Source organism: Taudactylus pleione, unplaced genomic scaffold (assembly GCF_031769625.1).
Source record: "Taudactylus pleione unplaced genomic scaffold, aTauple2 ptg001080l, whole genome shotgun sequence".
In the NCBI taxonomy this organism is placed as follows: domain Eukaryota; kingdom Metazoa; phylum Chordata; class Amphibia; order Anura; family Myobatrachidae; genus Taudactylus; species Taudactylus pleione.
Window position 1 is genome coordinate 1,157,882 of NW_028285481.1, and position 15,638 is coordinate 1,173,519.

General features: G+C 46.0%; 1 protein-coding gene across 1 annotated transcript in view; it reads right to left on the reverse strand.

The window, feature by feature from the left end:
* Window positions 1–15,638, reverse strand: part of LOC148453850 (IgGFc-binding protein-like) — a 141,041-nt gene that overhangs the window by 98,977 nt on the left and 26,426 nt on the right. Inside the window, exons 10-11 of the mRNA XM_088461616.1 lie at window positions 12,595–12,736; window positions 7,287–7,615 (exon numbers count right to left, since the gene is read on the reverse strand). Coding sequence (XP_088317742.1) covers window positions 7,287–7,615; window positions 12,595–12,736 — 471 coding nt within the window. The remainder of the gene's footprint in view (window positions 1–7,286; window positions 7,616–12,594; window positions 12,737–15,638) is intronic.

The following is a 15,638-nucleotide window of genomic DNA, read 5'->3' on the forward strand; positions in this document are numbered from 1 at the left end:
TAGGATACCTAAGTTTTTTCCTGGCAGCCCCAGTTGCGGGAGAAAATGAAGAAGGAGCCGTTGACGTGTCACGTTCCGCTTCAGCTGACAGTGTGTTCACCAGCAGGTCTTTGCACCTCTGCAGGCTTGTGTCGGCCAGAAAGAGAGACACCACATAGGCTTTAAACCTAGGATCGAGCACGGTGGCCAAAATGTAGTGGTCTGATTTCAACAGATTGACCACCCTGGAATCCTGGCAAAGCGAATGAAGGGCTTCATCCACAAGTCCCACATGCCGAGCGGAATCGCTCCGTCTTAGCTCCTCCTTCACTTTCTCCAGCTGCTTCTGCAAAAGCCTGATGAGGGGAATGACCTGACTCAAGCTGGCAGTGTCTGAACTGACTTCACGTGTGGCAAGTTCGAAGGGCTGAAGAACCTTGCACAACACGGAAATCATTCTCCACTGCGCTTGAGTCAGGTGCATACCCCCTCCTTTGCCTATGTCATAGGTGGATGTATAGGCTTGTATGGCCTTTTGCTGCTCCTCCATCCTCTGAAGCATATAGAGGGTTGAGTTCCACCGCGTCACAACCTCTTGCTTCAGGTGATGGCGGGGCAGGTTCAAGAGTGTTTGCTGGCGCTCCAGTCTTCGGCACGCAGTCGCTGAATGGCGAAAGTGGCCAGAAATTTTTCGGGCCACCCAAAGCGTCTCCTGCACGCCCCTGTCGCTTTTCAGAAAATTCTGCACCACCAAGTTTATTGTGTGAGCAAAACATGGGACGTGCTGGAATTTGCCCAGATGTAATGCCCGCACAATATTGGTGGCGTTGTCAGATATCACAAATCCCCAGGAGAGTCTAAGTGGGGTAAGCCACTGGGCGATGATTTCCCTCAGTTTCTCTAAGAGGTTGTCGGCGGTGTGCCTCTTACTGAAACCGGTGATACACAGCGTAGCCTGCCTTGTAACGAGCTGGCGTTTCTGAGATGCTGCTACTGGTGACGCTGCTGCTGTTGCTGCGTAAGGTGATACATCTACCCAGTGGGCTGTCACAGTCATATAGTCCTTAGTCTGCCCTGTTCCACTTGTCCACATGTCCGTGGTTAAGTGGACATTGTGTACAACGGCATTTTTCAGGACACTGAGGACACTTTTTCTGACGTTTCTGTACAGTCTCGGTATCGCCTGCCTAGTGAAGTGGAATCTAGACGGGATTTGGAACCGGGGACACACTACCTCCATCAATTGTCAAAATCCCACTGCACTAATGGCGGATACCGGACGCACGTCTAACACCAACATAGCAGTCAAGGCCTCAGTTATACGTTTTGCTTCAGGATGACTGCTGTCGTACTTCATCCTCCTCGCTAAGGACTGTTGGAGGGTCAATTGTTTAGTAAAAGTAGTGGTGTTCCTACTTCCTCTCTGGGATGATGAACGACTCCCAGCAGCAGCAGCAACAGCAGCAGCGGCAGCAGTAGGCGTAGCAATGCAGGATCCTCCGGAGGAATCCCGGATAGGAGAGTCAGTCATGCCAGTGATATGGCCTGCAGGACTACTTCCGATCCTGACTAAGGAGGAAATTGACGAGGAGGGAGTTGACGGTGTGGTTTGCAGGCGCTTGGATACAACAGGACAACGGGATTTAGGTGTCCCTGGACTGCTTACGGTCTGAGCCAAAGTTTCTGAACTTGACAGTAACTTTTTATGAACGCGCTGCAGGTGCCGTATAAGGGAGGATGTTCCTAGGTGGTTGACGTCCCTACCCCTACTTATTTCACCTTTACATATGGTACATATGGCAAGACAGTTGTTGTCCGGATTTGGATAGAAATATTGCCAGACCAAAGAGGTGGAATGTTTGGTCTTCTGCCCAGGCATGACCGTGATGGGCTTTTTCATCCCACGGACAACAACTGTCTCCCCCGGAGCCTGATTTAAACAAACCACATCACCATCAGAATCCTCCTCGCCAACTTCCTCCTCAGCGCCAGCTACACCAGTATCCTCATCCTGTTGTACTTCAACAGTGACATCTTCAATTTGCATATCAGCAAGTGGACTGTGGGTGCTCCTTTCAGCACTTGCAGGGGGCGTGCAAATGGTGGAAAGAGCCACCTCTTCCCGTCCAGTGCTGGGAAGGTCAGGCATCGCAACCACCACCACACTTGGACTCTCTTTGGGGATTTGTGATATCTTCTTAGAAAGCACAGTTCTTCGCTGTGCTTTTGCCAGCTTAACTCTTTTGATTTTTTTAGTGGGAGGAGTGCTTCCATCGTCATGTGAAGCTGAACCACTAGTCATGAACATACTAGGGATCGACCTTAGCCGTTCCTTGCCACTCCGTGTCGTAAATGGCATATTGGCAAGTTTACGTTTCTCTTCAGCTGATTTAAATGTCTTTTTCAAGGTCATTTTCCTGAACTTTGCCATTTGGGATTGTATGTGCCCTCTACTATGACATTGGGCATCGGCCTTGGCAGACGACGTTGATGGCATGTTATCGTCTATGTCATGACTAGTGGCAGCAGCTTCAGCACTAGGAGGAAGTGGTTCTTGATCTTTCTCTATTTTATTTTTATCGGAGAAAGTTTGGTCCTCCATTTATGTTATATCGATTTGATATATACGTGCGGCTAAACACAGAAAATAAATTTTTTTTTGGTTCGGACTGGAGTGTACTTTGTGGGTTACAGCACCCTTTAACGGTCAAGCCAGCCGGCCCTTTACTTATGACACAGGCGCACTCTTGGCACTACTTTGTTGATGCACGTGCGGCTACTGCGCACACAATTCACAAACACAGAAAATAATTTTTTTTTGGTTTGGACTGGAGTGTACTTTGGGGGTTACAGCACCCTTTAACGGTCAAGCCAGCCGGCCCTTTACTTATGACACAGGCGCACGCTTGGCACTACTTTGTTGATGCACGTGCGGCTACTGCGCACACAATTCACAAACACAGAAAATAATTTTTTTTTGGTTTGGACTGGAGTGTACTTTCGGGGGTTACAGCACCCTTAACGGTCAAGCCAGCCGGCCCTTTACTTATGACACAGGCGCACGCTTGGCACTACTTTGTTGATGCACGTGCGGCTACTGCGCACACAATTCACAAACACAGAAAATAATTTTTTTTTGGTTTGGACTGGAGTGTACTTTCGGGGGTTACAGCACCCTTTAACGGTCAAGCCAGCCGGCCCTTTACTTATGACACAGGCGCACGCTTGGCACTACTTTGTTGATGCACGTGCGGCTACTGCGCACACAATTCACAAACACAGAAAATAATTTTTTTTTAGGTTTGAACTGGAGTGTACTTTCGGGGGTTACAGCACCCTTAACGGTCAAGCCAGCCGGCCCTTTACTTATGACACAGGCGCACGCTTGGCACTACTTTGTTGATGCACGTGCGGCTACTGCGCACACAATTCACAAACACAGAAAATAATTTTTTTTTTGGTTTGGACTGGAGTGTACTTTCGGGGGTTACAGCACCCTTTAACGGTCAAGCCAGCCGGCCCTTTACTTATGACACAGGCGCACGCTTGGCACTACTTTGTTGATGCACGTGCGGCTACTGCGCACACAATTCACAAACACAGAAAATAATTTTTTTTTGGTTTGGACTGGAGTGTACTTTGGGGGTTACAGCACCCTTAACGGTCAAGCCAGCCGGCCCTTTACTTATGACACAGGCGCACGCTTGGCACTACTTTGTTGATGCACGTGCGACTACTGCGCACACAATTCACAAACACAGAAAATAATATTTTTTTTGGTTTGGACTGGAGTGTACTTTCGGGGGTTACAGCACCCTTAACGGTCAAGCCAGCCGGCCCTTTACTTATGACACAGGCGCACGCTTGGCACTACTTTGTTGATGCACGTGCGGCTACTGCGCACACAATTCACAAACACAGAAAATAATTTTTTTTTGGTTTGGACTGGAGTGTACTTTCGGGGGTTACAGCACCCTTAACGGTCAAGCCAGCCGGCCCTTTACTTATGACACAGGCGCACGCTTGGCACTACTTTGTTGATGCACGTGCGGCTACTGCGCACACAATTCACAAACACAGAAAATAATTTTTTTTTTGGTTTGGACTGGAGTGTACTTTCGGGGGTTACAGCACCCTTAACGGTCAAGCCAGCCGGCCCTTTACTTATGACACAGGCGCACTCTTGGCACTACTTTGTTGATGCACGTGCGGCTACTGCGCACACAATTCACAAACACAGAAAATAATTTTTTTTTGGTTAGGACTGGAGTGTACTTTCGGGGGTTACAGCACCCTTTAACGGTCAAGCCAGCCGGCCCTTTACTTATGACACAGGCGCACGCTTGGCACTACTTTGTTGATGCACGTGCGGCTACTGCGCACACAATTCACAAACACAGAAAATAATTTTTTTTTTGGTTTGGACTGGAGTGTACTTTCGGGGGTTACAGCACCCTTAACGGTCAAGCCAGCCGGCCCTTTACTTATGACACAGGCGCACGCTTGGCACTACTTTGTTGATGCACGTGCGGCTACTGCGCACACAATTCACAAACACAGAAAATATATTATTTTTTTAGCACTTGGGGGGAGCACCCCTGATGGACAGAGCACCCCCTGGACAACACTACAGCACTCCTTTAGGACTGGGACACTGCACAGGACTTTGGAGTGGACACAGCCCCTATGGAGAACTGACTGCACAACACAGTCCAGCCAGCCCCTATGGACTTTGAAGTAGTGGACACAGCCCCTATTAACAACAGCAGCACAGCACAACACAGCCAGCCCCTATGGACTTTGAAGTAGTGGACAACAGCAGCACTACACTACACTACACTACACAGCCCTAACTCCCACCCTCCCTCTTCACTGTCCACAGCCGAGTGAGAAAATGGCGCCGACGTGTGTACCTTATATAGGATCCAAAACCCGCGAGACTCGGAAGGCGGGAAGATGACGTTTTGCCTCGATTTCAGATCCGAGTCAGGCGGGAAAAGTCGAGCCTGACTCGGATCGGACTCGGATCGGGGGGGCTCGGGGGGGTTCGGATTTCAGAAATCCGAACCCGCTCACCCCTAGTTTTAGCTCTGTCGACATTTTGATTTTTCTATATTTTAACTGTCTACATTTTGGCTGTTGACCTTTTAATTTGTCTACATTTTATTTGTGTCTATATTTTGACCATGTAAATTCTGAGAAGGTCCCTCCGAGAGCAGCAGCTGCGGGAAGATTCTCCTTCTGCAGCCGCCCTCACTGTTTATCTAACTGGTCGCGTTACTGCACTGGTGTGGTCAGAAAAATGCGAACATGCCAGGCAAGTGGTTATATCTAGAACACTTGAGCTACAAGGTTCAGTTAGATAAACATACAGTACCCTTCTTTCAGGAATTTCTAGAACTGGAACAGAGGTCCTGACACCAAAACTTTCCATTCTCTTGGCATTTTTTGTGGTCAATGGGCCTGATTCAGAGCCGTTCGCTATTTGCGGTCGTTCGTTCAAAAACAAGGGGTGGCTATTCAAATGATCCGTTCGCAAATTGTAGTCTGTTCACGCCTCTAAGTCTGAACGAGCGAGCAAAACATACGCTCGTTTATTTGTTAAAAACGCCCCCTGGCCGCTCGCATCCTACGTCATGTCCGCTATTTATTAGATTAATCGAGTACATCGACCAGCGTATGAACTGCTCGCTATTCTTGTGGTTGGTGTTTGCTACCACAAATTTGCGAGCAGTTCTGGCTATAAAATAACCCAGTGACGTGGTCAATGACGCTGCTGAATTAATTATGCACACCCATAATACGCCCGTTTTGACCTTTAAGCACGCCTGCGTTCGGATCTCCACTCCCCATTTTCAAGCACCTTCCCCTGTTACCACCCACATACGCCTCATTCTGTCACTCAAAATAGCAGGCACTCGCTATATAGCGTACAAACGATTTTAGGCCGCACTGACTGGTTCGCGCATGCGTACTAAAAACCGTACGCATGCGCAGATGTGCAAACATCGCTCGGAACGAGCGTACTGCCGCTAACGAGCGGCTCTGAATGAGGGCCCATGTTTATTACATTTGGCGTTTTGCATTCAGAATACTAAAAATAAATGTGGATGGCTTCTGGTGGCAAACTTTTATCTTATATTGTGGATTTTTGGAAAGTCAGTTTAGCCTTTACTACATACTGTAAATTTGTATTTTTTTTTTCTTTAGACTTTACAACATACTGTACATTTGTATTTCTTTCTTTAGCCTTTACTAAATACTGCACATTTGTATTTTTACATTTAGCCTTTATTACATATTGTACATTTGTAATTCTTTATTTATCCTTTACTACATACTGTACATTTGTATATCATTATCCATTACTACAAACTGTACATTGATATTTTTTTTCTTTAGCCTTTACTACAAACTGTACATTTGTATTTTATTCTTTAGCCTTTACTACATACTGTACATTTGTATTTCTTTATTTAGCCTTTACTACATACTGTACATTTGTATTTTTTTCTTTAGCCTTTACTACATACTGTACATTTGTATTTATTTCTTTAGCCTTTACTACATACTGTACATTTGTATTTATTTCTTTAGCCTTTACTACATACTCTACATTTGTATTTCTTTCGTTAGCCTTTACTACATACTGTACATTTGTATTTCTTTCTTTAGCCTTTACTCACGTGAAAAATAACTAAAAATGCATAATTTTTGGAAATTGCAGATCCTCCCTGTAACCTCTCAGAAAAGGCAGAGGTTGAATGCAGGGGCATCAGAATGATTTCATGTTGATGGGGGGGTGCAACTTAACATAATTCCAGTGCTGCACACCCTCTCCTCCCCTCCCTCTTACCGTAGCGGTGGTCGCAGACTGTCAGGGGCTGTACTTTATAGTAATAGGCTGCACAGCCCCTGCACAGCACAGATGTGTAATGTGCAGTGTTTTAACTTAAAGACCATTACAGCTCCTCCTCCATGCAGTGCAGGGGCCGTGCAGCCTATTGCTATAAAGCACAGCCCCTGACAGTCCACGGCCGCCGCTCCTTAAAAATGTTTAGGGGGGGGGGGCGAGCCGCCCCCTTGCCCTCCATTCTGATGCCCATGGGTGAGCATGAAGTTGGTTAAGTCCACCAAACAAACTTAATTTAATTCAAGTATAAGAATTTAAGAGCATGATGTACAATTCCAGAACGCCATATTGCACCTGCTGGCTTTACAAGTCTTCCCTTGCACCCCACGATGATGAGTGATTTCAACAATTATATTCATTTGCCACTTGCATGCAGCTTATTAGAGCAACTTACTTGTACTTGAGGAAATTCTCCAACACTGATGGAGATTTTGGTGGAATACATAGTAATTTCCATTCTCCTGAGATACGACACAGCTTGGTTTCCTCTGTTCTCATTTTTTATGACAATCTGGAATGGTTCCAGGGTGGGGTCATCTCCTATGTACTTAGCCAGAATGTAGCTGCAAGTGCCTTGGAAGTCAAAGTCACGGCCATCCAGGGTGTGGAAATGGGGGTCTCCCCATGCCCAGCAGATGCCTGTGTATTCTGGTACACAAACCGCAATGCCATCCTGGAGCTGGCATCTTTCCTTCAAACGGCAGTTTTTGGATTTGCAGGGATCTGAAATGCAACAAAATTGTTATCACTTTCCATTGTGGCTGTATACAAACCTGTTATAATGCACCAAATCCAGATTATTGTCCGCAGTGTTATATATCTACATTATAATTTGCTTATACAGTATGTGCAGCCAATGGACCTCACGTTTACTGTAGATACGTAGCTTTTTGTCTAAAGTTCCCTGTCTGGAGCCGGCAGCAGTTACAGTATGCTCAGGGCAGCACTTATTTCACCTACACTCAGGCTTTTTTCGGTTTGTGTATATTTTATTTAGTTTCAATTCTTTATTTTATGTAGATTGTTATTGGGAGTGTGTTTAAAACATATAGATGTGCGCTGACCCCCTGTTTCTTAGCGGTTACCTTTCCCGGAGATATTTAGCGGTTACCTTTCCTTGAGATATTTAGTGGTTACCTTTCCCGGAGATATTTAGCGGTTACCTTTCCTGGAGATATTTAGCGTTTGCCTTTCCCGGAGATATTTAGCGGTTACCTTTCCTGGAGATATTTAGCGTTTGCCTTTCCTGGAGATATTTAGCGTTTGCCTTTCCTGGAGATATTTAGCGGTGACCTTTCCTGGAGATATTTAGCGGTAACCTTTCCTGGAGATATTTAGCGGTTACCTTTCCTTGAGGTATTTAGTGGTTACCTTTCCCGGAGATATTTAGCGGTTACCTTTCCTGGAGATATTTAGCGGTTACCTTTCCCGGAGATATTTAGCGGTTACCTTTCCTTGAGATATTTAGTGGTTACCTTTCCCGGAGATATTTAGCGGTTACCTTTCCTGGAGATATTTAGTGGTTACCTTTCCTGGAGATCTTTAGCGGTTACCTTTCCCGGAGATATTTAGCGGTAACCTTTCCCGGAGATATTTAGTGGTTACCTTTCCTGGAGATCTTTAGCGGTTACCTTTCCCGGAGATATTTAGCGGTAACCTTTCCCGGAGATATTTAGTGGTTACCTTTCCTGGAGATCTTTAGCGGTTACCTTTCCCGGAGATATTTAGCGGTTACCTTTCCCGGAGATATTTAGTGGTTACCTTTCCGGGAGATCTTTAGCGGTTACCTTTCCGGGAGATCTTTAGCGGTTACCTTTCCCGGAGATATTTAGCGGTAACCTTTCCCGGAGATATTTTGCGATTACCTTTCCCGGAGACATTTAGCGGTTACCTTTCCCGGAGATATTTAGCGGTTACCTTTCCTGGAGATATTTAGCGGTTACCTTTCCCGGAGATATTTAGCGGTTACCTTTCCCGGAGATATTTAGCGGTTATCTTTCCTGGAGATCTTTAGCGGTTACCTTTCCTGGAGATATTTAGGGGTAACCTTTCCCGGAGATATTTTGCGATTACCTTTCCCGGAGATATTTAGCGGTTACCTTTCCCGAATATATTTAGCGGTTACCTTTCCCGGAGATATTTTGCGATTACCTTTCCCGGAGATAGTTAGCGGTTACCTTTCCCGGAGATATTTAGTGGTTACCTGTCCCGGAGATATTTAGCGGTTACCTTTCCCAGAGATATTTAGCTGTTACCTTTCCCGGAGATATTTAGTGGTTACCTTTCCCGGAGATCTTTAGCGGTTACCTTTCCCGGAGATATTTAGCGGTTACCTTTCCCGGAGATATTTAGCGGTAACCTTTCCCGGAGATATTTAGTGGTTACCTTTCCCGGAGATATTTAGCGGTGACCTTTCCCGGAGATATTTAGCGGTGACCTTTCCCGGAGATATTTAGCGGTGACCTTTCCCGGAGATATTTAGTGGTTACCTTTCCTGTTTAATCTTTATGAGGGTAAAATATTTTGGGGGAAATTACTAAACATTGATGCTTATGGGAATGTTATTATGGAAATTTGGAGAATTCTGGCTTGATCTGGAGCTTGTCCTGTGTTGCTTTAGTATTAAAGGGGATCAAGTCCAGATGAAGCGTGATCATGCGATTAATTTACAGATGTAAACCTAACGCCTATACGCCATACAGCGTGATACGCCTGGCATGGCTGAGAAGCTCTGAGGGGAGTAGTGTAATATACTTTTCTTTATATTTGCATGTTATACACATCACAGACACAGCAGGAGGTCACTTTTAGTGTGCTAGAGATGCTACATTGCGGCATTAAACGCACAGGAATTGGTTTTCCACATGTACAAACAAAATCGCAGGTTAAGCACAATGGAAATGGTGTGAGGAAACACTGCACCCGCTTACGCCGAAGATTTTTTTTTACACATATACAAACTCATTTGCACACAGATGTACAAATGTCACACATGAAATTGATCAGTGTAATCTAGAAATGTAGTTTTGTCCCTCTCAGTTCATTTATTTATGCAAATAAAATGCACATTTTAAGCGAGAGAGGTTCTCAATATGGCCAAGACGCCAAGACCTGGCGCGCCGAGAGGGGCGAATCCACACTGTACAACTGTAAGCTTCCACAATGTAATGCCTATCTGTTTCAAAATTTAGAGTCTCTTCCTCCTATTTTACAACAAAAAATCTGCATCATTATGTTAAAATATTTACATAATCACAATTGAGTCTATAAAATAGAAGAATAGGTTTTCAGAAAACTGAAATAATAGTGTACATCTCACATGCCTTGATGGAAAGTCCTGTAAGGTTACTGTATATATTCCTTGTCGTGTACAGTTCCATTAGTTTGGAAAACAGTATATACAGTACATAGGGTCCATATAAAGTAACCAACATTACGATGCCATAATGGTCTGCATACAATGAGGTTACAGTAGTACATGTGTTTACTTGCTGTTCCTCAGCGCCCCTACCCAGCATCACCAAACACTGACTAAGGCCTCTGAGTGGGACGCAGCTACTTTCATAGCCACAAATTGTGAGTAATAGCATAGGGGGTCATTCAGACCCGCTCGCGAGCGGCAGGACGCTCGCAAGCGGGTCGATGTTCCCCCACTGTGCATGCGCACGACGGAGGGAGCTCCGTCGTGCGCTTGCGCGAGACCCGGCGAGCGACGGGCTCTCTATCGCTCCAGGTCTTGCACCAAAGGGGGCGTGCTGTCGATGTTGATTGACAGCACGCCCCCTTTGGTGGGCGTGCCAGGGGCGTGCCTGCCAGACGGAGACATTCCCATGGGAACGCCTACCGTCTGAAGCCGGCCCCAGTGGGAGTGATTTTGGCTCTGATAGACCCAAAATCACTCCAGGGCTTGCGGTTACCGAGACCCTACCGCAGGGTCTCCGTCGCAATCCCGATGGTCGCGATGGTCACCCACAGATATGCGAGCGGCCAGGAGGCCGTTCCATTTTCAGGAAGGAGGGCCCTGATTCAGAGCGAGCGCTCTGGTCAGAGCGTTCAGCTCTGAATCAGGCCCTAAATTCACACATCTTTGTGCATCTGTAAACGAGTCGACGGATCCTGCTCAGATATCTCTTTGGGCGGGATGTATTAATCCCAAAAATACTGTCACACGACTGAAAACTACTCGTTTCAGAGGTTTGAGGTGATCCCTGTATGCAGCCCGCTGGCACTGCTGTGCCCAAAGATATCTATGGGGCTGCTATGTGCTAGTATGCACTAAGCTCTAACTTCTGGGAGCTTGTGCGATCTAAGCATCGCCATCTCTAGCTGGCATTGCCTATGGAAGCCTATGGGCTTTTTACCATAGAATTCCCCTGAGATGGATCCAAATGTATTCATGCATAAAGCGTTAATAAATGCAGCTATGCATGTGACAAGTAGCGAGATGTATCGCATGCAATATGTCATGCACGATACATCCCGCTCTTTATGTAAAATAACAACTTCAGGTAACTGGGTGGCGACATTGTATGGAACTGTTATGCCTCGTGGGTGCGCTGTGGGCGTGTCACTATACGTCTGTGCTATACTGAGCCGTGTGTACAGAGATGGGCTGAAGCTCTATCACCCAGTACTGTATGCTTCAGGTGTGAGTGCCGTATGATGACATTTGCGGCTTTGGACAAAAAAACAGTGGGCGGAGCTCAAAGCCGCGCAGATTCTTGCATCAGCTCTACAGGAATTCACATTGACGTGAGGTAGTATATCAGGCTTCCGCAGCTTCCCACAAATACAGACACTGTGGGGTATATTTACTAAAGTGAGAGCTTTTAGACGTTGAGATGTTGCCCATAGCAACCAATCAGATTCTAGCTATTATATTCTAGAAGGTGCTAGTTAAATGTTAAGTAGAATGTGATTGGTTGCTATGGGCAACATCTCCACTTCTAAAAATTCTCATTTTAGTAAATTTACCCCTTTGTGTCTGGCTCAGAATCACCACCCCTCCCCCCACTTTATCTGGCCATGGGTGTATTTCTCCTGCTCCTACCCTGACCAGAGGAGCCAATATATACAGTAGCATCATTGTGAGAAAGTGCTCACTGGCAAACCCCAATACACAATACACCAAGCACAATACACAATACACAATGCACCATGCACAATACACAATGCTGAATACACAATACACCATGCACAATACACCATGCACAATACACCATGTACAATACACAATGCTCAATACACAATGATCCATACACAATACACAATGCTCAATACACAATGCACCATGCACAATACACAATACACAGTGCACAATACACTATGCACCATGCACAATACACAACTGTCCCAAAGGTGACCAGATTTGTAACATTTTGCCACACGTCTCTTTCCTCGTCTGTGTTTTAGTAAGTTTTTGGCTCTTTTCTTTAATGCTATTCTAGTTTGCTAAGTGGTTAACAATATGGGCTGACAAGAGTTTGCCTGAGTAAGACCAGGGTAAGGGGCAGGATGGGTTGTCTGCATTGCCTCTTATACATCTATACCCTAGTGAGCAATGTCTCCCGAAGACTTTGTGTGGCTTCCTATGGTCTTAAAATTAGTCCACAAAATACAGGTGAGATTATTAGAACCATGGCCTAAAGAAAACTCCAGGATACTGCCCTTCCAGTCCTTCAGTATTGAGAGGCTGAACTCACCATTGCTGATACAAGACCTTACGCCGTCCACAATTTGGCACTTCTCGCCCTGTGCACAGGTTTTGTTCTGACAGCTGAGTCCGGTGATAGGATTGCAGGTACATTCCTGGCTGCAGTCGTCAGTCAGCACAGTCTCGTCAGCCTATAGGAACAATGAGAGATGGCGTTTAAGCTACTCAGATACTTCCTTATACTTTCAGATTCAGATGGTCCCTGCCCATAGCATCCACCTTGGACGCTCAGGGAAGTTCTACAGTAGCACTACTCACTGCAGAGTGCAGTTCCAGGCACCCTACAAGCCAGATGAAGGTGCCATGGGGCATCGATGATGCCACCCCCAGAGGCCTGCACCCTGTGTGATGGCATAGCACGCACATCCTTAGTTGGTAGAAATAATTAGAACATAGCATGAATGGGGCATGCAAAATACTACAAGAGCATCCCACCTAGATGGCAGAAGAGAGGTATATGTGCCTGTCACTAGGTATATTGGTTGCATGTGCAGGACCTCCTGGTGAAAAATGGGAATGGTAACATGCACCCTGCCGCCTATAAATACAGCTGCTAGGTGTGTCCTGAGGGCACTCTGAGCAGTTCTGCACATCCTGGTGCTGGTGGCCCCGCCCCCTTCATGCAGTATCATGACGTCATGCACTCATGGGGTGGGGCCAGCACTGGGCGCTCAGAGGCCCTGTTACCGCGCTGCAACTGGCAGTCACTTTTGATTAGCAGAGAGTGTCCCTCCCACTGAAACTGTTACTACTACATTGTGGCTGATGGGATTTGCATTATTAATTAGATATTTACACAAACACAAATTTTCATTCAAAGGGGAACACAATGAATGTTTGTATGTATGCTGGCCATACACACTACAATTATCGGGGCGACCCGCCTGATATCGGCGGATCGCCCCGATAATTGTAGCGTGTGGCGGGGGTGACCGAGGGTTAAATATTGCTCAGTCGGGCATGCCGGATTGTCCAGCATGCCCGTCCGATGCGATATTTCCCGGTAAACTGTTGGCCGCATCAGGCAGTGTATGCCCAGCTGCGGCCGACAGACAGACATTTCCTGTGTTTCTTCCTACGGAAGGAACAGGGAAATGTCTCCTCCCCGGGGGGCGGAGCACGGATGTCGGGCTGATACACTATGAGAGAAATCTCACAGTGTATGCCGGCGACATCTGCGGCTGGCTGGCTGCCAGATAAAATGTCTGTCGGTCTGACAGACATTTTATCTGGCCGTGTATGCCCAGCATTAGGGATACAACATAATAACTAGATATATAACTCAGTCAATAGCAATCAAAGTATAGATTACAATACCATGACCAATTTTATGGATAGCAAAGAGCAACAAAAAAGCGAGGGAACTCAGTCAGAAATGTTGTGACAGACCATAATGAAAAGAAGTAGAGAAGAAACAAAAAGAGACAGAAGAAAAAAAAAGAGAAAGAGGAAATCCCAGACAATGGAAACATCTAAAGGGATGAGGCCATTTAACCTAACTCGAATGGGGAGGGAGCATTCCGTGAAGCAAGCCAAGTGCCCCAAAACTTGTCGAAAGATTTGAGTTATTAAGTATACTAGTCCTATATTCCATACGACGGGTATATCAGATGCTAGAAATTATTGAGTTAATTGAAGAAGGGGCCAATTGTTTCCAGTGAGCAGCTATCTGGCAGGTGGTTGCAGAAACTATGTGGTGTATCAATTTGTTTTGATGTTTAGAAGTAGTTAGAAGACCCAAAGGGAGAAGAAAATACTTAGGCTCGCCCGGGACGGGAACCTGAAGAATATGGGATATGAGATTGATTGCTTCCCGCCAGGGATTAAAAATTTTTGGACATGACCACATAGGGCCTGATTCAGACCCGTTTGCTAGGATGCTTTGCTTGTAGCGAGCCGATGTTTGCAATCTGCGCATGCGTATAAGTCACAGAGCTCGTGCGTGAACCAGTCCATGCGATCGCGATGTGATTGCCCCTTGCACACAGACGTCTCTCTAGAATGAGTGACAGGAGAAGCCATTTGTGGGTGGTGACAAGGGTTGGTCGAGGGAATCAGGGGAGTGGTGGAGTGAACGCAGGCATTTCTGTGAGTCTCAACTCTCAACACCATTTCAGAGGCGTGCATAATTAAGACGCAGCATCATAATACATGTCACATGGCAGAATTACACACTGAACAGCTCGCAGTAAGGTATGGTCAACTGGGTCTGATGTTACTCGATGTTACCGTTGTTGAATGCACTTCCTGGAGATGATGTGTATTACTAAGGGAAAGTGGGCATCTTAAGACAAGCTGGTGGGCGTCTAAATACACACCGCGCACGCAGTGCTAATGCCTTGCTGTGCGATCGTGGAATTTGAATACTTTGGCAGCTGATGGCTGTGAGAGAATGCATCTAGCGAGCGGGTCTGAATCGAGCCCATAATATCTCTGTACAACAGCTTATAAATATTGTCTTTTATTGTAACACAAATTGAGCTGTAGGTGGCATTTTCCCAAATCTCTGACCAATCAGTGCACCACCCAAGTCTGTTTCCCTAGCAGTTTCATGGGGGTGCAACTTAGTATTTTTAATAACACTGTTCAGCCGCAACCAGACTGTCTTATGTACAGTGACTCATTAATGTCTTATGTTGTGTATATACTGCACTTATTACTGACACAGTGCAGCTGGATCCCTGGGAGTAACTCTGGCGCATACAGCACAGTACACTCCTGTTTCCTCCTGGCATGAAGCTGGGACATTTCCTTCCCTCGCAGAGCTGGGCACAACTTGGCATGAATCGTCTTAGCAACCAATGCAACATGCACCATTTTGCAAACAGATTTTACATCTGTGTGTTTGGCACGAAATGAATCCAGCGCTAAATCAACCACAAAATACATATATACAGTACAGCGTACACAGGTGCAGCCAGTGCTTTACATTTGGGCAGATCCTAGACCCTCCTTTGTCAAGAATTGACTTAATGAGGTTTTAGAGCTTGCTTGTTTGGCTGGAACAAGTTTGGTGCAAGATCTCCTTTCTTT